Raw genomic sequence first — 22,808 nt, 5'->3', positions numbered from 1 at the left:
GAAAACAGATGCAGACCGCACCTGTGCATAACTTCTGACCATCAGCTCTAACTTCCCAGGCCTGTGTTTCTTCCTGGCCTCCGATGATTTTCCTGACTTTCTCACAAGCTTATCCATGCATTTAAAACAGTGTTTTCAAGATTTCTCCTAGCAATTTCATATATTTTGCGGCTGTTATATTTGGAGATACGTAGTCTACCATAATGCTAGAATTAAAGTCCAAGTAAGAAGTTTACTAGGCAGCAAACCATCCAGGAGGAAAGAGTCCAAAGCTGGGGCTGTAGCTTAATGTCATATAAGATCTAGGCTTTCTCAATGTTTCTGCTTTACCAGCCTTAGCATTTGCTTGTCATGTCATAGGCATATCATGGTGACTGAACTTCCAACTTTCAGGTTTGCTTAGAGGCAGGAAGAAAATAAAAGTGGCAATGCACTTAAGGAGCATAAACAACTAAAAGTCCTGATGGACTTTGTAAAAAAAAAAAAAAGCTTTTTCGGGAGCCAGCTCAGAAACCTCTATAAGAAGTATTAGGCCCAGAAGTTGGTCACATGACTATGCCTAGTCCAACTAAAGGCAGTTAAAATTTCAACTTTACCATGGTGTGAAAGTGATACACAGTCAGTAGAAGCCATAATTGGAATTTTGGTCTTTTCCCAGGCTAGTCGTGTGCAGTAGGATACTCTCTCCTGATGCTAGGCGGTGGCAGCAAGCCAAGCTCCCAATCACAAGGTCAAGAAGGCAAATAACCGATACGCTTACAACCCTTCTGTACACATACAACCATTCTGTTTTTCACTTTCAGTACAGTATTGAATAAATTACATGAGCTATCCAACACTTTATTATAAAACAGACTTTGTGTAGATGATTCTGCCCCACCGTAGGCTAATCTAAGTGTTCTGAGCATATTTAAGGTAGGCTAGGCTAAGCCATGATGTTCGGGAGGTTAGGTGCATTAAATGCATTTTCGACATGATATTTTCAACTTACGATCGGTTTATGGGGAGGTAACCCCCTTGTAAATTGAGGAAGAATTGTACTGGCTAATGAGAATGAGATTATCATGAACAGTTTAGACCAATTATGAGTCATTCCCTCTAGCTGGGGTGATGTCCCCTGAGATCAAAGGATCTCCTTTGCTACCTGAACAAAATGAGGTTTTTCCGCTAGCGGGGCCCACATGGAATGCACTGGTCCTTTCATTGAACATTTACTGAGCATCCACTGCATGCCAAAGCCGCTATGGAGGCAGAGACGGATTTGACAATCTCTGCTAGGCAGGTTGAGATAGGTCAAAGTTTAAAAAGGGTTTAGGAGTCGGTATCAGCTCCGCAATTCCCAGTAGCTGTCCCACAACCCCTAAAGCTGATTGCACGGCTCCAGACGATACTGCGCAGGCGTCGTCTATCCCGGAGCCCTCTCCTAACGCCCCGCCCCGAATGTGAGTCCGCATGCGCACATCGCTTTCACTCGCTGACGCACCCCCGGAAGCACTGACCGTTTAGGGGGCGGGACTGGGAAGCATTTCCGGGAGCGGAAGGCACAGGCTGTGGCGGTGGCGGCAGCGACGGGTTGAACGGGCCTGACGCCGGCGGCGGAAAGTGTACCGCGGGCGGGCTGTGTGAGCGCGGAGCCCTTGGCAGGTACGGCGGACGAGGGACAACGGGTAGCGAGGAGCCAGGGAGGGAAGCCGGAGAGGTTTATGGGCTTCTCCGCGGGTCCCGGCGCTCACCGCCGGCCCCGCCGGGCCCGTTCCGCCGACCGGGATGCTTATGAGTCGCGCGGGGGCGGTTGGAGTCCCAGCGCCCCGAGTCCGAGTCGTGCGGTCTCCGGCCAGCCCGGCGCGCGTACCGCGACGCCGAGGCCCCCGAGGTAGCGTCTCGCCCAAGGTCACCCCGCGGCGGCGGACCTCGGCGGACCGGAGCGCTTAGAGATCCTGCCCCAGTCCGGCCGCCGGCCTTTCGGGGACGCCGGGTGGGCTTGGCGGCCTCGGGTTCGAGCCAGGGCCGGGAGAAAGGCTGTGCGCGGACTCCGCTGGTTCTCTCTCTCTGTTTACCGCTGTTTTCTCTGTTGCTGTCTCTGTCACCTGTTGTCATCTGCTCTTTTTGCCTCTCAACTCGGCCCCTGTCAACTTTGTCATTCTCTCCACCTTGTCTCTCTTAGGATTCAGGCCCTGTCTTGATTTCTGTCTCCACCTTCCTTCTATGTCTCTTGACCCTGTGTTTTCTTCTCTGTCCTACTCTCATTCGTGACCTGCCGGTCAGTCCAGTTCTTTGGCCATCTGTGTTTGTCTCTCTCTGCCAATTTTATGTCTTCTTATTTCTGCCTCTCCTAACTGGGTTTGTCTAGATGGGGCAGGGCAGGCCTGCCCGGACCTCTGAGCCATGGAAGGTGACTCATGACCCCGTGAAGCTTCCTGCACTGGTGACATTCTCAGTGACTAAACCACAGTCTGGCCTCAGCTCTGACAGGTGTCGCCCAACCTAAGTGTCAGGGTTCAGTTGCTCCTGGTGGGTAGATAGGAAGGCTTCTCAGGGCCAGAGTAGCTTGAGGATCCTTGCCTTTTCTTACCTGTGGTTTTTCAGGCCTGCGCAGCTCCCTACTTCCCTTTGCTCCATCCAGTTACCCCAGGATGCCCTCCAGGGCTCTCAGGAGCCTGCTCTTTGACTTATGGCTGTTAACCAGGCCTGTCCACAGGCTAGAAAAGGGTCAGTCTGAAATCCTCTGCCCCTTGGGGCTCATGGAACAGTAGCAGAATTTCTGGGAGCACTGGATATGTCAGAGGTTGTCAGTATGTATAGTTAAATTATGAGAAACCTAGTAATTTGGAGTTCATTCTTTGCTTTACAGAATGCTTTTTTTCCTCTAGTGCTTTACTCACTAGAGAAATAAGCCAAACACAAAAGAACAAATATTGTATGAGTCTGCCTATATGAGGTATCTAAAATAGGCAAATTTATAGAGACAGGAAGGCGACTTTAGTTCACCAGGGGCTGAGGGGAGGAGGGAATGGAGAGTCATTGTTTAATGGATACAGAGTTTTAGTTTGGGATGCTGAAAAAGTTCTGGAAATGGATGGTGGTGATGGTTGCACAACGTTGTGAATGTACTTAATGCCTCTAATTGTACACTTCAAAATGGTTAAAATGGTAAATCTTATGTTAAGTATGTTGTACCACAATACAAAAAAAAAATTGCTCATCGGAAATGCCTGAAACTAACAAGCTCTTTGAAAATGTGACTTTAAAAATTCGTTCTGTAGCCTTTAGGAACATTAAGTTGAACCTCCGTTTGTTGATGCCTGCTGTCTTCACAGCTAAGGTCCTTAGTAAAGGAGTTTGTTTAAAAGAATTCAGTTAAAATCTCTCTTAAGTTTTCTACTTGCAGTAGGTTCCTGGCTCTCCTCCCTCCAGATTCCTTGGATTCAGTGCAGGAATCTGCCATAAGTAAGAAATTTAAAGTAGATTTTACTTTTCACATGAAGAAAACTCTTAGTGTTGGGAAAATAGCCCTTTTATTATGATAACCCAAAATTATGTATTATTTCTTGTATGCTTTCCGATGGGAGAGGTCTTTGTTTTATGTTACCTTATTTAAGCTGTCAGTTTGCCTGTGAGAGAGTTTATCAAGCTTTCTTGTAAGATGTAACAGCTGAATTACAGCTGTATTGAACTCTGGATACCATCGATTATTTTATGTACCACCAAAGAAGGAGAAAACACTGCCAGTTAAGCTATGGCATATGCTTTATCATCATTTAGGTCTTTAAAAATTCTTACTGAAAAATGTTTAGACTTATTTAGACATTTTAAAATAATATTCTAACGTATATATAAAAAGAAAAAATAAGTGAAATAGATTGGTTAAAGTGTTCATTAAACTTCTTAACATTCCTACTCTTTTGAATACTTTTCAATTCAGAGTTATATCCTTGCTTTTCCCAGTGTTGGCCTTTGTACCATCAAAAACATTGATGAGGAGCCAGCCCGTGTTGTAGTGGTTAAGTTCCGTGTCCTCTGCTTTGGTGGCCTGGGTTTGTGTGGATCCTGAGTGCAGACCTACACCATTTGTCAGCCATGCTGTGGCAGCAGCAGACATTTAAAGTGGAGGAAGACTGGCCCAGATGTTAGCTCAGGGCTAATCTTCCTCAGCAAAAAAAACCCCAGAAAAACAAAAAACATTGATGACACTCCCAGGAATGCTCTATCCTTAAGGCCGTGACAACTATTAACCTGGTCATCACATCTTGATTTCAGAAATTTATAAATATGCCTCTTAAACTTGATTGACTATGCTCTGTATCATTTTCATAAACTTTTCCTTTTTGCCTCATTTATATTTGCAGTTAGACTAGAAAGAGATTTTTGTCTTATTTGTAACATTGAGGAAAAAATTTTCCTTTTATTTTGGGGGTATGTAGTTAATAATTTTCATGAAACAAGCACTGTTTCTGCTTTCTTGATTTGAACTTATTATCCTGAATTCTAATGAATATGAGGGTGCAGTTAAAAACATTTCCTTGGCTTTATTGTAATGTAATAGTAGGATAACTGATAAGTGGGGAGTTGGGGGTCAGAACAATACCTTCTCTTTTGAATCTCAAAGAGTTTGCCACAATGGAACATTTGCCCTGAAGTTTTAAGTAAAATGTTCAGCTCTGACTTAAAGGGAGACACGAATCAAACTTCATAAAGTAGGTAGCTTGTTTTTTAAAAATTCTAAAATAAGTTTTACTAAGTTCTTTGGCTAAAGTGTTCCAAGTAGGAGAAAATATAGGCATGCTGACTGACAATGGTCTGGAGACTGAAAACGCTTTCCAAAGGATATTTTAATTCTGCAGAATTACGTAGGCATTGACCTGTGTTGGCTTTCTATTTTTGACAAATGTGCCCTGGTAATGTAAGATGGTAACGTTAAAGGGAACTGGGTGAGGGGCACACAGGAGTTCTCGGCGTTCTGTGCAACTTTTCTGTAAATCTAAAATTATTCCAAAATTAAAAGTTTATTTTAAAAATACAAAGGTAGAAGCTAAGAAGGTGCAGAATAGAAGTTAATATAATAACAAAATACTAATCTTGGTTAGTTTTCTTTCTGCTGTTCACACACCTGTGGTGTTTATTGGCAAAGCACGTGTACACGGTGAATGACACCAACAACTCTTACATTTTCAACATGATTTTTCCTTTCAGAAGTCAGTGTGATTTTTATGTGAAGCAAAGCTGAGAGATGGATTCCTCTTCCTCACTCATTCATACTTTTTTGATGGCCATGGCATAAGAAACTTTATCCCAGGAATACGACTTTGCATTAGGTAAGCCATAAACTTGCTAAAAATACAGTTTTTAAAATTATTTACTAAAATGGTTTCTTTTTCAGCAAAAATGATAATGTAAGTGTATTTAATGGCCCTAGAGCAGCAGGTTCTTTTACTTCTCCTCTCTTCCTCATTAAGTCTGAGGAAGAAATATTGCACATTTTAAGGCCAATCACTGCCATATGTTGTTGTACTGTTAGAGCATTTGATTTCGGATAAACCTTACTGCTAAGTGATGTTTTTTTAACTTAGAAAAATATCAGCTTTGAAATTACACTTCTATTTGAATCCTGACATACCATTTCTGACATATGTGACCTTGGGCGAGCTTGACCTTCCTGAGCTTCCATTTACTCATCTTTAAAATAAGTATGATGATACAAATGTTACCGAGACAGGTTCGTTTTTGCCCATTGCTCAGAAAGCCAATCATGGAAATGACGAGATTGCAGCAGAGAGAGGGTTTTAATCACAAGGCAGCCAAGCGAGGAGGTGGGAGAATGTCCTAGATGTGCCTCCGCAAAAATGGGGACTCGGATATTTATGGATGGGGGCAGAGTGGTCTGAAGTATGGGGATAGATGATTGGAAGTGAGGTAATTGATGATCTGCGCAAGCGTAGTCAAACTTCATGCCTCTTCATGGGACACATGTTCGCAAAGTGGTGGCATTAGTATGATCTGAGGGTGGAGTTTTTAGCCTCTTGACATCAGAAAGTTCACTTATTGGGCCCCTGCACAGGCCCACTTGATGGGTTGGTGGTCTAGACTGGCCTGAACTGGACAAGGCAGTCCTAATTCCTGAAAAACAGCTTTCAAACATCTGTTACCATGGTGACCCAGGCACCAAGGAGATGTTATCTATAGGAACCTAGTGGGAATCAGATAGTATATTGCCTAAACAGCACAGTTAACAATAGGAGGGCGAACAACTAAAAGCTATAATTATAACTGAAAACAAACAGATAGCTTTAGTTACCTGCTATCTAATCGTCAATGGCTAACTGTTCACTAGTGTCACAGGAGTATTACAAGACCCAAGTTCACACAGTCTGCTTGGTGAACTGTAAAGCGTTTGACTAATAGAAAGAATTTTGGTAGGCATGGGCTGTGGGTATTTTTATACATTTGTGCCAGTCTTTAGATTTAGTGAAGTAATATTTACTGTGTTTAAATGTGCACCCACAGTAAGCATGCAAATTACCATATGTTCTGATTAAGAAATCTCTGGAGGGTTTCAAGACAAGTAGCTAGTGGGTCTGCTTCTGTCTTATATTGCTGTCGTCTGTGTTTTTAGGATATGTAGTTGGTGTTTAAATAGTGTATAAAACTTGACATACAGTTCCTCAACTGAATAATTAATATAGGCTGCTGTTAAACTCACCAAAGTTGAGAGGAGTCTTGGAGGTCGTCTAGTTCAGTGATTCTTCCATATTTGCTCTGCGTCCTCTGCTTCACAGAAAGCCAGACAGCCCCCATGAACCATGCAGGGAATGAGCTGGGCTTGGTGTGTTTGTTTTAGAACTGTTACTGTTAGGACTTTTTAAAAAACTGTGGGCAAAGTGGCGTGTAAAGTTGCTAGTACCTCACTAGTTCTGAGGATGGTGAATAATTTGCTCTGGAGTTTATGAGTGCACTGCGTGCTACAGGTCATTTCAGTTATTTATTTGTGACAATAGTATTTGCGTTTACCTTCTACTCTCATCTCTCAGGCTATAAGGAGCCTGAGCAAGTGTTTTGAATTTAAATTACATCTTCATCACTCACTAGTTATATGACCTTAAGTACTTTAGCCTCTTTATTTCCTATTTATACAATAGGAATAAAAAATACGTATTGAGTGGATTGTTATGAGGATTAAATGAGAGAGAATACATGAAGTGCTTTGCACAGACTCTGGTACAATGCATGCATTTAGTAAATAGTAGGTGCTGTTATTATGCCTACTAATTATGGCATTTTCCTAGGTACAATCGGGAAACTTCAGAGTGGGTATTGGTAACTAGTTTACCTTGCATTACTCTATTTTTTAAACAGCTTTATTGAGACATAATTCATAGGCAATTAAGAGTTTTTTAGTATATTCAGTGAGTTGTGTACCCATCACGACAATCTGATTTTAGAATTTTCATCCCCCTAAAAAAAATCAGCAGTCACTCTTTATTTCCTCTCCCCATAGTTCCTGGCAGCCACTGATTGCTTTTGTCTATGGATTTCCCTATTCTGGACAGTTCATATAAGTGGAATCATAGAAGATGTGGTCTTTTGTGTCTAACTTCTTTCACTTGGCATAATGTTTTCCAGGTTTAGACATGTTGTCACATCTATCAGTACTTCATTATTTTTTATTGCCAAAAGAATGGCATAATACAATAATACATACATAGTACATAATAAAATGGAATAATATTCCATTGTATGGGTATACCACATTCTATTTATCCCGTCACCAGTTGAGGACATTTGGGTCGTTTCCACTTTTTGGCTATTATGAATAATTCTGTTATGGACATTCGTGTGTAAGTTTTTGTGGACATCATGTGTTTTCATTTCTCTTGGGTATATACGTTCTAGTAGAATTGTTGAGTTACAACTTTTTGAGGAATTGCCAAACTGTTTTCCAAAGTGGCTGCACCATTTTACATTCCTCCCAGCAATGTGTGAGGATTCTAATCCTGCCAAATCCTCACCATCACCTGTTATTATCTGTCTTATTTATCATAGCCATCTGAGTGGGTGAGAAGTGATATCTCATTGTAGTTTTGATTTGCATTTTCCTAATGAATAATGATACTGAGCTTTTTTGTGTGTACTCATTTGTGTATCTTCTTTGGAGAAATATCTCTTGAAATGCTTTGCCCATTTTTCAATTGGATTGTCTTTTTATGGTTGAATTTCAAGAGTTCTGTATATATTCTGGATACAGGTTACTTACCAGGTATATGATTTGCATATATTTTCTCCCATGTTGTAGATTATCTTTTCACTTTCTTAATGGTGTGATTTTTAACATACCCAGCAGTACTGTCACATCTTCTTGCCAACCGATTTAGTTAATCCTATCAATTCTACCCCTCTGTTTTCCATGCTCACTGTTATTTCTTTGCCTCAAACCTAGACTGTACTTGCTGAAATCTTAAAGTTAGCTTCTTTTTCAGACTTGTTCCTAGTATAAGTCTATCAGCAGATTATCCTTCTGGAACATATTTCACAATGTGTCACTCAAAAGTTTTCACTGCTAACCCCGTGCCCACATTTAAAGCTCAAACTCAGCCTTCAGCAGTGTAGTCCTAGTCATCCTTTCCAGGTTTATCTCCCACCACCCTCTGTCACTGGTGGAAGGAGGCACAGGTAGTGATCTGTGTCACCAGGGGTCGTCTTGAATGGAAGAGAACTGGGAAAGAGCTTGTGAGATGAGATGGCTTTCTGGCGGGAGTTTCACCATAGCCTAGGATCCTGCCCTCAGTGATGGAACCAATAAATCAGTTTCTTGTCACACTCACAGTGTACTCAACCCGCAAGAGATTAAAGTAAACAAACCAGAGTGCCATGTGATTTAGGATTTTTCTCTCTCTGTTAATACTTGAGCTAGGATTATAGTTTTTCCTTTGTTGTCAAGTTTGGATACCAAGGTTTTATGTAAAAATAATCAGTAAGTTTTCTCCTATGTCCCCTTTCCCCCTTCTTGCCTCTCTGACACAGTTTATATAGCATAGGAATTAGTTTTACAGAATTTTCCCATAAAATATTTTGGGCCTGGTGTACCTTTAGAAATCATTTCAACATGTTTTGTAATCTCTTCACAGTTATTGATCTGTTAAGATTTTTTTCTTCTCTGGTCAATTCTGACAATTTACATTTTTCTATAAAACTTTTTATCTATGAGACTTTAAAATTTATTATTGTATAATTGTCTTCTGTTTTTACAAGTTTCTAGGATTATATTCCATTTCTTACTCCTAATTTTGTGAATTTGACATTGTAGTTTTAATTTCTTCATTGTTTTAAGAATTAAGAATTTTGTTTAATTATTGAGGTTGGGAGCTTTTTAAAATTTATCTTTACTCTTTCTAGATTTATTACATTGTGTAATCAAATGTGCTCTGTGTATGCATTTCTGCTTTGGGGGATTTATTGATGTTCTCTGTGGCCACTTATATGATTGTTTTTGTAAATGTCCTATGAAAATTGAAAAAGGTGTATCATTTGTAAGATACAGAGGTTGTATATTTTAGTTAAATTATCATTGTTAATGATACCAACCTAACCCTCTGGATCCTAATTATCCTTTGCCTACTTGATTTATTAAGGATTAAAAGAGATATTTCTGTTTCTTACTACAATTGTGTTTCTCTCACTGTTTTATGTTTTGAAGTCTACACTACATTTACACACAAACATTCACAACGTGACCCTCATTGTGAGTTATAGAACTCATCAGCTAACAATAAACTTTCATTCCATTTGATGCTTTTTACACTGAATTTTACTTTGATATTAATAGTTTTGCTTGACTTATTTTTGTTTTTGTGTATTTTTGTTTCTGTTCTTTTTACTTTTGAAGTTTACAGGCTTTCTTTTCTTTGGTCCTCTGTACACAATGGGTCTTTTTTCTCTGTCTACTTTTAAGATTTTCTCTTCATTGCTGATTTTTAAATGATTTGATTATGATATGCCTTGGTGTAGTTTTCTTCCTGCTTCTTGTGCTTGGGGTTTGTTGAGCTTCTTGGATCTATGGGTATCATTTTCATCAAATATAGAACAATTTTGGCTATTATTTCTTGAAATAAATTTCAGCCTTTATACCCTCCCCTTCTTCAGGGGCTCCAACTAGACACCTTGTAGTTGTCTCACAGCTAACTGGTCCTCTGTTCCCCCTTCCCTTTTTATTTTTGGTCTTTTTTCTCTCTGTTTTATTTTAGATTGTTTCTATTGCTGTGTTTTCAAGTTCACTGATCTTTTCTTTTTCGGTGTTAATTCTTTTGTTATTCCCATCCAGTGTGTGTTTGTTGGGATCTGTAGAAGTTCGGTTTGAGTCTTTTTGTATGGCTTCCCTGTCTACCAAATATGCTTAATGTTCCTGAACATAACGGAATATAGAATTTTCTACCAGTTGTATAAATCTGTCATTTCTGTATCTGTTTCTATTGATTTCTCTCTCTCTTTCTTTATTAGCGGTTATATTTTCCTGCTTCTTTGCATGCCTGGTGATTTTTTTAGTTGGATGCCAGGCATGACTTTCACCTTGTTGGGTTCAGGATATTTTTGTATTATGTAAATATATTCAAGCTTATTTCTGGAACACAATTAAGTTACTACGAAATAGTTTGATCTTTTCAGACTTTTTACTCTTTTTTTGACAGGACCAGAACTGCGTTTTGTTTGGGGCTAATTTCTTCCCACTACTGGGACAAAACTCTTCTGAATACTCAAGGTTTTCCATGCAGGGAAGTTTTCTTCTAATGAAAATTTTATTTGATTATTCCTTCTACTCCGTTTGTTTTGTTCTTTCTCTCAAGGACACTAATTAGCCATACATTGGATCTCTATGCTCTGTTCTTCCGTTCTGTTATCTTCTCTTGCTGTTTTCATATTTTTATCCTCCTCCTTCATTCTAATAGAAGTTCCCCTAAAGTGCCTTCTGCGTGATTGATTCCAATTTCTCCAGTTGCAATTCTGCTTCTTATTACCTGTTTAAATTTCTGTGCTAGTTATTAGTTTCCTTACATCTTGTCTTTATTTGTCAGCTCTTTTTTCATACCATTCTGCTATTTTGTCTTATCTTCCTTATACTTTATTCAGAGACTATATTTTCATAAGTTTGTGGAAAACATAAGTTTAAAAATGCTATCTAAACTGTACTCTTTGTCTGTCCCTTGCTATTTTCTTCTTTTTTATTATTGTAGAATCTATTTACAATCTATAGATTGTAGATCTATTTACATGTTTAGAGGGAAACATTCTGTTCAGGTCCAAAATTGTCCCATTTTGTGGGTGGATTGCTTTTGGATCCTTCCCCATACACCTGAATACTATTAGAATCAACTCTTAACTCTTTACCTGGAGGATGGGCTGAACCAGATTGACACCTGGGCTTAGCTTGAGTAGAGTGACTGGGGCCAGAGGCTAGGTCTTAGGCCCTGTTAGGAGAGCTGTAGCTCTTGCACTTTCTTCTGTGTTGGTGAAATTGTGATGCCAGGGGCCTACTTTTGTCTCCCTGGTCCAGCTGGCAAATGATGGGCTGTGCCTTTGCCTCCTTCCTGGGGCTACTAATGAGCCCACCCTCTCATGTTAAGTTTTAAAAAAATTTCTGTTGAGGCAGTTTGCAATGTATGGTATTCCTATACAGCCACCTCTGAATGTTGTCAATCTGCAAGATTTGTCCCATGATCCACCTTGGCTTTTTAGCTACAGGCCTTCCAAATTTGTGGTCCTTTGGCAGGATTGCTGCTACTGTACCAGGATTGCTTGGTATAGCAGGTGGAGTTGCAGGGGCAACATCTCCCTTTAGTCTGACCCAGTCTTCACCATATCCTTAATTAAAGTTTGTGGCATATAGGTAACTTTGAGCCCTAGTTTCTGGGACTCAGGCCAATTTTTCCATATTTCTTAGATTATGTTGATTAGGATGTGGTAGATGGGAAGAATTATATGCTACCCTGAAGGCTTCCTCTTACCCTGGTGACACCAGTATTTCTAGTGACAGGATATTTAACTGTAGGGTATATCTGGTCCCCTCCTCTGAATTCCTCCCGCATTTGTAATTCTCTTGTGGTGCTTTTATCAGACTTTGCCTTGAGTAACAGGGTTATATGCATGTTGTTTTTTTATCTCCCCTAGCAGGTTAAAAGACTCTGGACAGTGACATTCCCTGATCATCTTGGAAATCCCCCGCAGTACCTTGCATATAGTGTTTTATGTTATGGGGTTTTTTAATGACTTTTTAAGTGAGTTGATTACTTCTATGAAAGTCTTGTAAACAATTGAAACAGCAGCTATACTATTAATATAGGTCACAGCTGGCTGTGAGTTTGTAACTGTTGCTTATGGTAGTAGGAAAAGCTGTAGGAGAGGTGCAGGCTTTGCATGTTCCTAAGGTCAGGGAATATGTAGAAATGCCACCCTCACTCAAAGTTAAGGGTGGAGGTCAGATACTTACTAAATTACAAGGACTATTACCGCCTTTACACAGTTAAAAATGAAGTTACATGACTTTTTTTTTTTTTTAATATGCAGTAAAAAATATATGTATCATTCAGTTTGCCACTTTAACCATTTTCAAGTGTACAATTTAGTGGCATTAATTACACTCACAATGTTGTGCAACCAGCACCAGTTTGTTTCCAAAATGTTTTCATCACCCAAAACAGAAACACTCTGCTCATTAAGCAGTTAACTCTCATTCCTCACTCCCTCGGGCCCTGGTCACCTCTAATCTACTTTGTATCTCTGAATTTGCCTCTTCTAGATATTCTGTGTAAGTGGAATTAGACAATGTTTGTCCTTTGTGTCTGATTTAAGTTAATGTTTAGCATGATGTTTCAGCATAATGTTTTCAGTGTTCACGTTGTAGCATATATCAGAATGTCATTCCTTTTTATTTGCATTCTGTATGTCTTTTAAGTATAATTGATTTATAATGTTGTTCAGGTCCTCTATTTCCTTACAGATCTTCTATCTGGTTTTTCTCTTCATTATTGAAAGCGAAATATTGAAGTCTCCACCTGTTATTGTAGATCTGTCTGTTTTTCTCTTCAATTCTGTTACCTTTTTGTTTCATTTATATATCTCTTGTTAGGTGCATATATGTTTTATAATTGTTATATCTGCTTCATAGATTGAACCTTTTATCAGTATATAATGTCCTTCTTTGTTCTTGTAAACTTTTTGACTTAGAATCTATTTTGTCTGATAATGATATAGCCATCCCAGCTCTCTTTTGGTTAATATTTGAATGGAATATCTTTTTCCATCATTTTAGTTTCAATCTCTTTATGCCTTTATATCTACAGTGAGTCTCTGATAGACAACATATAGATAAATCATGTTTTTTAATCCATTCTGCCTTTTAATTGGAAAGTTTAATCCATTTACTTAAAGTAATTACTGATAAACAAGGGTTTACTTCTGCCATTTAGCTATTTGTTTTCTCTGTATTTTGTATCTTTTTTGTTCTTGAATTCCTCCCTTTTAAAAATGCCTTTTTACTGCCTTTTAAAAATATTTGATTTTTTTTCTTTGCATACCATTTTGATTCCCTTCTTTCCTTTTCATGTGTGTTTTTGGTTATTTTCCCAGTAGTTACCTTGAGGTTTACAATTAACATCTTAAATTTATAACAACCTAGTTTGACAAGTTCAAACTTAGTTTCAGTAGTATGCAAATGCTCTGCTCCTATACGTCTCCATCCCTCCCACTGAGTAGTGTTATTGTCACAGATTGCTCTTAATATACATTGTATGCCTATTGACATAGATTTTTAAATTGTTGTTTTATTCATTTGCTTTTTAAATCATACAGGAAAAAAAGAGGAGTTGTAAACCAAAAGTGTAATATTGGCTCTTATATTTACTTATTACCTTTACCCATAGTCTTTATTCCTTCATATGGCTTTGAACTACTATCTAGTGTTCTTTTATCTCAGCCTCAAGGACTCCTTTATCATTTCTTGTAGAGGAGGTCTACTGGTAGCAAACACTCTTAGCTTTTGTTTATCTGGGAATGTCTTAATTTCTCCTTCATTCTTGAAAGGATAGTTTTGTGGTATACAGAATTCTTGGTTGACGAATTATTCTTCTAGCACTTTAAATATGTCATACCACTGCCTTCTGGCTTCCATGGTTTCTGATGAGAAATTAGCTGTTAATCTTATTGAGGATGCATTTTACATGATGAGTTACTTCTTTCTTGCTGCTTTGAAGATTCTCACTTGTCTTTGGCTTTCTACTGTTTGACTTAGAATGTGTCTCATGTGAATCTATAACTTTATCCTACTAGGAGTTTCTTGAGCTTCTAGGATGTGTATGTTTATGTCTTTTATCAAATTTGGGAAATTTTCTACCATTATTTCTTTTAATACCTTTTCTACCCTTTCTTCTTCTGAGACTCTTATGATGTGTGTATTGGTACGTTTGATGGCTTCCCACAGGTACACCAGATTGTGTTCGTTTTTCTTCATTCTTCTTTCTACTCCTCAGACTGGAAAATTTCAATTGCTTTATCTTTGAGTTTGCTGATTTTTTTTTCTTCTGCCTGCTTAAATCTACCATTGAACTCCTCTTCTGAATCTTTTGTTTCAACTTGTGTCTGTTTCCTAGATCTGCCATAACACGTACCACAGACTAAGTGGCTTAAACAGCAAAAATATATTTTTTCACAGTTCCAGAGGCTAGAAGTCAGAGATTAAGGTGTCAGCAGATTTGGTTTTTCCTGAGACTTTTCTCCTTGGCTTGCAGGTGCCACTTTTTCACTGTGTCTTCACATTGCGCACATCCCTGATGACTCTCTGTATGTCCAAATTTTCTTATAAGAACACCAGTCAGATTGGATTAGGGCCCGCCCTAATGGCCCCTCCTTTTTTTTTGTGGGGGGGGGGACATTAGCCCTGAGCTAACTGCTGCCAATCCTCCTCTTTTTTTGCTGAGGAATACTGGCCCTGAGCTAACATCCATGCCCATCTTCCTTTACTTTATATGGGGGATGCCTACCACAGCATGGCTTTGCCAGGCACTGCCATGTCCGCAGCCAGGATCCGAACCCGCTAACCCTGGGCTGCCGAAGTGGAATGTGCATGCTTAACCACTGTGCCACCGGGCCAGCCCCTGATGACCCCATTTCAATAACTTAATTACCTTTCTTAAGGCCCTGTGTCCAAATATCACATTCTGGGCTATTGGGAATTAGCATTTCAACATATGAGTTTTAGGGGGACACACTTAAGCCCATAACACAAGTATTATACTTCTCAGCTCCAGAATTTCTATTTGGTTCCTTTTTATAATTCCTATCTTTTTATTGGCATTGTTCTCCTGATTTCCTTTAGTTCTTTGTCCATAGTTTTTGTAGCAGTTTGACTACATACAAGACAGTTGATTTAACATCTTTGACTAGTAATTCCAAGGTCTGGAATTCCTCAGGGGTAGATTGTGTCTAAATTTTTTTTTCCCTGTGAATGCACCATATTTTCCTTTTTTTTATATACTTTGTAATTTTGAGAACTGGACAGTTTGAGTATTCTAATGTGGTAACTCTTGAAATTAGATTCTTCCCCTCCTAGGAGATTCCTTTTGTCACTTGTTGAGAGCTGCAGTGTCTGTATGGTGATTTTTCCAAACTGTTTTGGAAAATATTCCAAATATTCTGTATTCCTTGTTGCACGTGGTCCTGAAGTTTCTGTTGCTTTGTCTATGCAGTCAGCCTGTGACCTAACAGAGATTTCCTTAAATGCTTTCACCCAGGGAGTAGCAGGGGAAAGTATGTTTGTCTTTGAAAATTTATGATAGATGCTGCTTCAGAAGCCACTGCAGCCAGAGAGGGCCAAAACAAAGCTATGTGGGTCCATTAGAACTGGCCAGATACAAAGCCCCCAATTTTTGGAGGACACAGTCCTTGCTGTCCACCCTGGCATAAGCCAGCCACTCTAGGAATGTGGTTCACCATCCTGCAGGCTGCCACAGGGTGAGAAGTGGGGATTATAGCCAGTTTGCACACACTGCTCTTGTAGCGAGGTTCAGCAGTCTCTCTCCCTTCCTCAAGAGTTGCATTGGTTGCTGTAAGTGTCTGATCAGATTCCAAAGTTCCAAAATAATTGTTTCTGATCATTTTAAAGGCTTACTGGTTGTTTTGGTGGAGGGACTGACCCCGAGAGCTTCCTACTCCATGATTTTCTGCAACATCACTTAGGGCATTTATTTTTATTGAGCTGTTTTTAAAAAGTTTTATTCTCATTTAAAATTCCACAACAGATACTTGAAATCTTGAGGAAAAGACGAGTTATTCAGTAAATAGTGTTGGAAAAATAGGCTTGCCATTTTGGAGGGAAAAGGACTGGATCCCAACCTTACTCATTATGCCAAAATATACTCCTTGCTTATTAAAAGTTTAAATGCTTTTTAAAAAATGGTCCCAGGAAAAAAGCCTTAATAATTTTTTTTACTTTTTATAAATAATCTTGGAGTCAGGAATGCCTTTCCGTGTCTAATACAAAACCCTGGAGCCATAAAAGCAAAGATTGAGTAATTAGTTAATTTTATAAATTGATTAAAAAAACTGCAAATCACTAAGATGAATTACCCAATTTATTTGAGCAAAGGACATGACTGATAATTTGTAGGAAGAAAAAATAACCAGTAAACACGAGTAAAGAGTATCAGTCTCATTCAGAATTAAAGAAATGTTGATCGAAACAACAGTGAATCATGGATTATTCATTTAGGAGATTTTCAGACTTCTTTTTTGTTTGATAATGCCCAGTGTTGGTAAAGGTGTGGGGAAATAGCCTCCATCACCGTTGGTAGGAGTGTGACTTGGCACAACCTTTCTGGAAAGTGGTTTGGTAATGTATATCAGAATGTCAAATGCACAGCCCTTTGACCCAGCAATTCCACTGGTAGAAATTACCCTATGGATATTTCCAAAGATACACCAAGATAGTTATACACAGATGTCCATTATAGCATTGCTCATAATTTCAAAACCCTGGATAATTGAAATTCTATAAGGAGAGAACTGCTTCAATTATACATCCATTTAGCAGGAAACTGTGTAACCATTAAAGAGAGTGAGTTAGCTCTTTTTGTGCTAATGTGATGTTTTAGTCCATTTGGGCTGCTATAACAAAATACCATAGACTGGGTGGCTCATAAACAGCAGAAATTTATTTCTCAGAGTTCTGGAGACTGGGAAGTCCAAGGTCAAGGCACCGACATATTTGGTATCTGGTGATGACCTGCTCCCTGGTTCATAGAGAGCCAGCTGTCTTTTCACTGTGTCCTCCACATGGCCAAAGGGGCAGGGGAATTTTCTGTTGTCCCTTTTATAAGGGCATTAATCCCATTCGTGACAGCTCTGCCCTCATGACTTAATCACCTCCCAAAGGCCTCCATCTCCAAGCACCATCACATTGGGGGAACAGGTTTCAACATATGAATTTTGGGGCACACAATCAGTCTATAGCATGCCACATGATCTGCAAGGCCATTAAGTGACCACAGCTAAGTGCAGAATAAAATGTAGGTAATGAACCCATTTGGGTAGGAATTTTTAAAGGATATATATGATGTATTCTGAAAAATACACAGAGAAGTTTCTAGAAATATATACAGGAGTTTGTTAATGGTAATTTCCTTTGGTGGAGGGACTAGGAATAAATAGTGGAGAGAGATTTTTTTATACAGCTTTCTCTAAGTTTTTTTTACATGTGCGTATTATTCCCTCCCCCCTTTTCTTTCAAGTAGCTAAAAATGAAATTCTGCAGTGATGAGATCTAGCAGAGAAGCTGTTTGCCCAGATGTAATTCTCAGAATTTACATACCTGTAGTCTGTAAATTAGTCCATAAATTTCAGAACTTTTCCTTTTGAAATTATAAATACCTAAATAATTTGTTTCCTGGTCTATTTTTAAGTTATTATGAAATGTTTTAAGAACTGTAAGCCATAAATTAATACTTTATTCTAAAAGCACTGTCTTAACCTCTTAAAATTATTAATGACTAATCTGGTGTTTTGATATCTCCTTAGAAGAGGCAGTGTGATGTGATGGGAAAAATAGCATAGTCTGTGGAGTCATGGAGACTTAGGCTCAAATCCCAACTTAATAAAAACTAGCTTTTATTTTAGTCTTAGGAAACTTACTTGAAATGGCTAAACTTGAGAATATCAATCCCTACATTTGCAGAGTCATTATAAAGATTAAGTGAAAAAAGGTAGCAGTCCATAGTATACGGTAATTAACTCAAGAGACATCAGTTTCTTCTCTTGGCATTTCTCCCTATCTCTCAAAGATAACTTTCAATCTTTGTTTAGGTTGTCTGATTCTTTTATCTTATAGTTAGAAAACCTTGTAGTTAGCAGTGTTTGGGTATAGAATTAGAGCCAGGTGACAAATAGCACTGATAAATCTGTTGGGTTTTCTGGTTTGTTTTAATTTACTGTGGAATTATGGGACATGAGCAGGATCTCTAGCAGAGTTCATCTTGTTGATTGCTCTTGATAGATATTGTCTAATGCTTAACTTAGCCCACAACATATATTTACAGTAACAACACAACAATGAGGTAACAATAAGGTAATCCCTTATTCTTTGTTATAACTTTATTTTCAGATTGAGTTCATTCGATAACAGGGACAATGTTTACTATCCTCTTTGGTCTATAAATTTTTGGGAGGTTTTTTTTGGTGAGAAAAATTGGCGCTGAGCCAGTCTTCCTCTTTTTGCTTGAGGAAGATTGTCACTGAGCTAACATCTGTGCCAGTCTTTCTCTATTTTGTATGTGGGACACCTGCCACAGCATGGCTCGATGAGCGGTGTGTAGGCCTGCACCCAAGATCTGAACCTGCAAACCCCAGGCCACCGAAGCAGAGCATGCAAACTTAGCCACTACACCACCGGGCTGGCCCCTGGTCTATAACTTTCTTAAACAGTTTGGAGACCACCACATAGAAGGTTCATTCTGCTTGCCGTTCATTCTGCTTTACATTATCAGAAGCTCTTAATGGGCTAAAATTCTGACTGCAACTTAGAAAAACTCATGTTGTTTGGGGCCTTAGTGAGTTTGCCCCCATGGTGCCAAAGGACCAAAGGCACGATTGTTCTGGCCTCACCACTGCAGCCCCTTTGCCCCCTCACTGGATTCTAGCCTAGTGCCTCCTGTCAGTTCCCTGCAGTTGCTGAGTTCATTCCTGCCTCAGAGCCTTTACATATGTTTTTCCTTCTTCCCACACTTCCATTCTCACTTTCTCACCCCAGCGTGGCAAATTTGGGTTGAATCTGAGGCCTCCTGAAAATTCTGTCGTTTTTATAGGTATCATGTTTGTTTTGACTAGAAATATTTACTTCGTTTTACTTAGAGGATTTGTATAGCTTACAAATATCTCTGTGGATTCTGTTCTGTCAGTCACAGACACAGGTAAAATCCAGAGTTAATACCATGAAGAATGGGGGTGGTTCCTGCTTTTGGCGCACTCACACCTGTGCCCCTTGCTCTGGGGAGTGGATGCTCCACCCACTGCGCCCACAGGCAAGGGGGCTTTATGGAACTACGGAACGTGTCTTAGTTTTCTTAGTGATCAATAAGCTTCCTTTTGGGCTAGAATTAGTACTAATTTTTCTTTCTCTTGTAGCACTGAACAAGATTTGTGATGAAATGGAGCCTGGAACAAACTCTTTTCGAGTAGAATTTCCTGATTTTTCCAGCACCATTCTGCAGAAACTGAACCAGCAGCGCCAGCAGGGACAATTGTGTGATGTCTCCATTGTTGTCCAAGGCCACATTTTCCGGGCACACAAAGCTGTTCTTGCTGCCAGTTCACCGTACTTTTGTGACCAGGTACTCCTGAAAAACAGCAGGAGGATTGTTTTGCCTGATGTGATGAACCCCAGAGTGTTTGAGAACATTCTCCTGTCTAGTTATACTGGACGTCTAGTAATGCCTGCTCCAGAAATTGTTAGTTATTTAACAGCAGCAAGCTTCCTCCAGATGTGGCATGTGGTAGACAAATGCACTGAGGTTTTAGAGGGAAACCCTACAGTCCTTTGTCAGAAGCTGAATCACAGCAGTGACCACCAGTCTCCAAGCAGCAGTAGTTATAATGGCCTGGTAGAGAGCTTTGAGCTGGGCTCTGGGGGCCATACTGATTTCCCCAAAGCTCAAGAACTGAGGGATGGAGAGAATGAAGAGGAGAGCACCAAAGATGAGCTGTCATCTCAGCTCACTGAGCACGAATACCTTCCCAGCAACTCATCCACAGAGCATGACAGGCTGAGCACTGAAATGGCAAGCCAGGATGGCGAGGAGGGGGCCAGCGACAGCGCTGAGTTCCACTACACCCGGCCCATGTACAGCAAGCCCAGCATAATGGCTCACAAACGCTGGATCCACGTGAAGCCCGAGCGCTTTGAACAGGCGTGTGAGGGCATGGATGTGCATGCACCCTACGACGAGCACCAGGTCACTGAGTCCATCAATACCATGCAGACAGAGCACTCAGTCCAGCCTTCAGGAGTAGAGGAGGACTTTCACATCGGGGAAAAAAAAGTCGAAGCAGAGTTTGACGGACAGGCTGATGAAAGCAATTATGACGAGCAGGTGGATTTCTATGGCTCTTCCATGGAAGAGTTTTCTGGAGAGAGGTCGGATGGAAATCTAATTGGGCACAGACAGGAGGCTGCCCTAGCAGCAGGCTACAGTGAGAATATTGAAATGGTAACAGGGATTAAAGAAGAAGCTTCCCATTTAGGATTCTCAGCCACTGACAAGCTGTATCCTTGTCAGTGCGGGAAAAGTTTCACTCACAAGAGTCAGAGAGATCGGCACATGAGCATGCACCTTGGTCTTCGGCCTTATGGCTGTGGTGTCTGTGGTAAGAAATTCAAAATGAAGCATCATCTCGTGGGCCACATGAAAATTCACACAGGCATAAAGCCGTATGAGTGTAATATCTGTGCAAAGAGATTTATGTGGAGGGACAGTTTCCACAGGCATGTGACTTCTTGTACCAAGTCCTACGAAGCTGCAAAGGCTGAGCAGAATACGACTGAGGCTAACTAAAAATAGAATCTGGCCCTTGAGTGGCAGGCTCAAAAATAAACTATGGTAATTATGCAAATCTGGGCACAGATGATGCGTGCTACTTGCTATTATGAGAGAAGCTTAAAAAGAAAAGGAAGATATTTCTGAAAGACCAGCTCTAAGTAGGCCAATTAAAAAATTTAATTCCTCAAATTTGTATATTCTAGTCCAGGCCTGGAGTGGGTAATGGGGTTAAGTTAACCTCCCCCCCACCCCCACAGCTGGCCAGGTAAGCCTGGAGGCCCATGTGATCGAGGCAGGTGGACTTGGTGATGCAGACACCTGGCTGGGAACTGGACTCCAACCCGCCAGTTCCATTTCAGGTGGCAGCAATTTGTGATCACTCATTATTACAAGGTCATGTTGGAATTTCGTTTTGCTCTTACTATACTTAGGTAACGTGGATTTGTTTTGGTAGCTGCTTCACTGAATGAAATGCTACTTATGTAAAAGCTAAAAATCATGTGATTCTAGGATGAGAAATTGATTAACAGCTCTCTTGTCTGGTTTTATTCTTTCTAAAGGGTATTTTAACTAAATATGGAGATACTAAGAGGATTACATTCTAAGTATGAAACAAAACTTATGGTACAAGCTTCAATTTCTGTAAGATGCCACTGTCACATTGCGTTTCAGACTCTAGATGAGGCAAAGTTTTGCATTTTAGTACTAACGTTTAGTTTGAGCAATTGTGTCTAATTGTAATTCTCTAGAGTGCCAGTGATAGGTATTTCTAATTGATTTGCTGTCCCAAATCCTGTTTGTTGAATTGTAGCATCCACACAGTGGGATCTGCTTTGACTCTGACCACGGTACCATTGGGCGCTCCAGCTGTTTCTCTCAGATTATGGTGCTTCCCAAAGAGGTCAGTCAGTGACCACAGTTAGTGGGAAGGAGTCAGAAGTCATATCTGAGAGTTACCTGTGAACTTCAGGAGTTTATAATAGAGCGCTACAGTAAGACTCCAACTGTCAGAGTGAGAGTTGCTGAGTAGCAGAATTTTGAGTGGCAGGTTATACTTGAGGGGAAGAAAAAACACAACTGGCCAAGAAAAGAGGAGTCTTGAAAATATACTGGTGGGAGAGATGGTTTTAGAGGGGTACACTGAGCTCATACTACCAGTTCTTTAGGAGTACTGGAATGTGTTTTCACCAGGGGAAAGAAGGAGTCCTAATTTTAGAAAGTAGTCTACAGATTCATGCTCCCAAATTATAGATAAAGCTGCATAAATTTACAAGTCCACATAGCTATACCTACCAAAAAACAACAAGAAAAGCAGCTATTCTGAGACCTTTTCTTCAGATCAGTCAGATGGAGGTGTTTTAGGTTAAAAAGGAAGCATATATTCAGGATGCTTGTGAGCTGTGTAATATACCTGAAGTTATCACCAGGCTAGGACAGGGTGCTACCACTATGTCAACTTTTCCATAAACTTACTGGTCTGTTACTTCCACGTGGAAACTTGTTCCTTAAAATAAAAACTTTTCTTGGATTTGGGGTGAAATTTTGTTTTAAAAGTTTGACTTTGCTCTAATGTGATAGACATTGCTGGCAATGGCCTCTGATCCTCAAGCTTCAACCACCAAGGCATTTACTTGTTGAACATTGTCTGGAAAGGGGAAAGAAAGTACTCATTTACCAGTTAACTCTTGTAATCAAGATTACAAAACAGGGATCTGTTCATTAACACTGTATCATTCTTGATAT

General features: G+C 39.8%; 1 protein-coding gene across 1 annotated transcript; it reads left to right on the top strand.

The window, feature by feature from the left end:
• Positions 1-1,506: 1,506 nt before the first annotated feature.
• On the top strand, positions 1,507-22,596 carry ZBTB43 (zinc finger and BTB domain containing 43). Its single transcript, XM_014863695.3, has 3 exons — positions 1,507-1,644; positions 5,191-5,312; positions 19,654-22,596. Exon 3 carries the CDS (start codon positions 19,677-19,679, stop codon positions 21,078-21,080), a length of 1,404 nt encoding a protein of 467 aa, XP_014719181.1. The 5' UTR covers positions 1,507-1,644; positions 5,191-5,312; positions 19,654-19,676; the 3' UTR covers positions 21,081-22,596.
• The last annotated feature ends 212 nt before the right edge of the window (positions 22,597-22,808 follow it).

Source organism: Equus asinus, chromosome 10 (genome assembly GCF_041296235.1).
Source record: "Equus asinus isolate D_3611 breed Donkey chromosome 10, EquAss-T2T_v2, whole genome shotgun sequence".
NCBI lineage: Eukaryota > Metazoa > Chordata > Mammalia > Perissodactyla > Equidae > Equus > Equus asinus.
Note: the sequence above shows the minus strand (reverse complement) of the source record. Positions and strands in the feature narration are given on the sequence as shown.

What these genes read in the sequence shown, in the direction of transcription:
- ZBTB43 (XM_014863695.3), top strand. Translation starts at nt 19,677, where the DNA reads ATGGAGCCTGGAACAAACTCTTTTCGAGTAGAATTTCCTGATTTTTCC.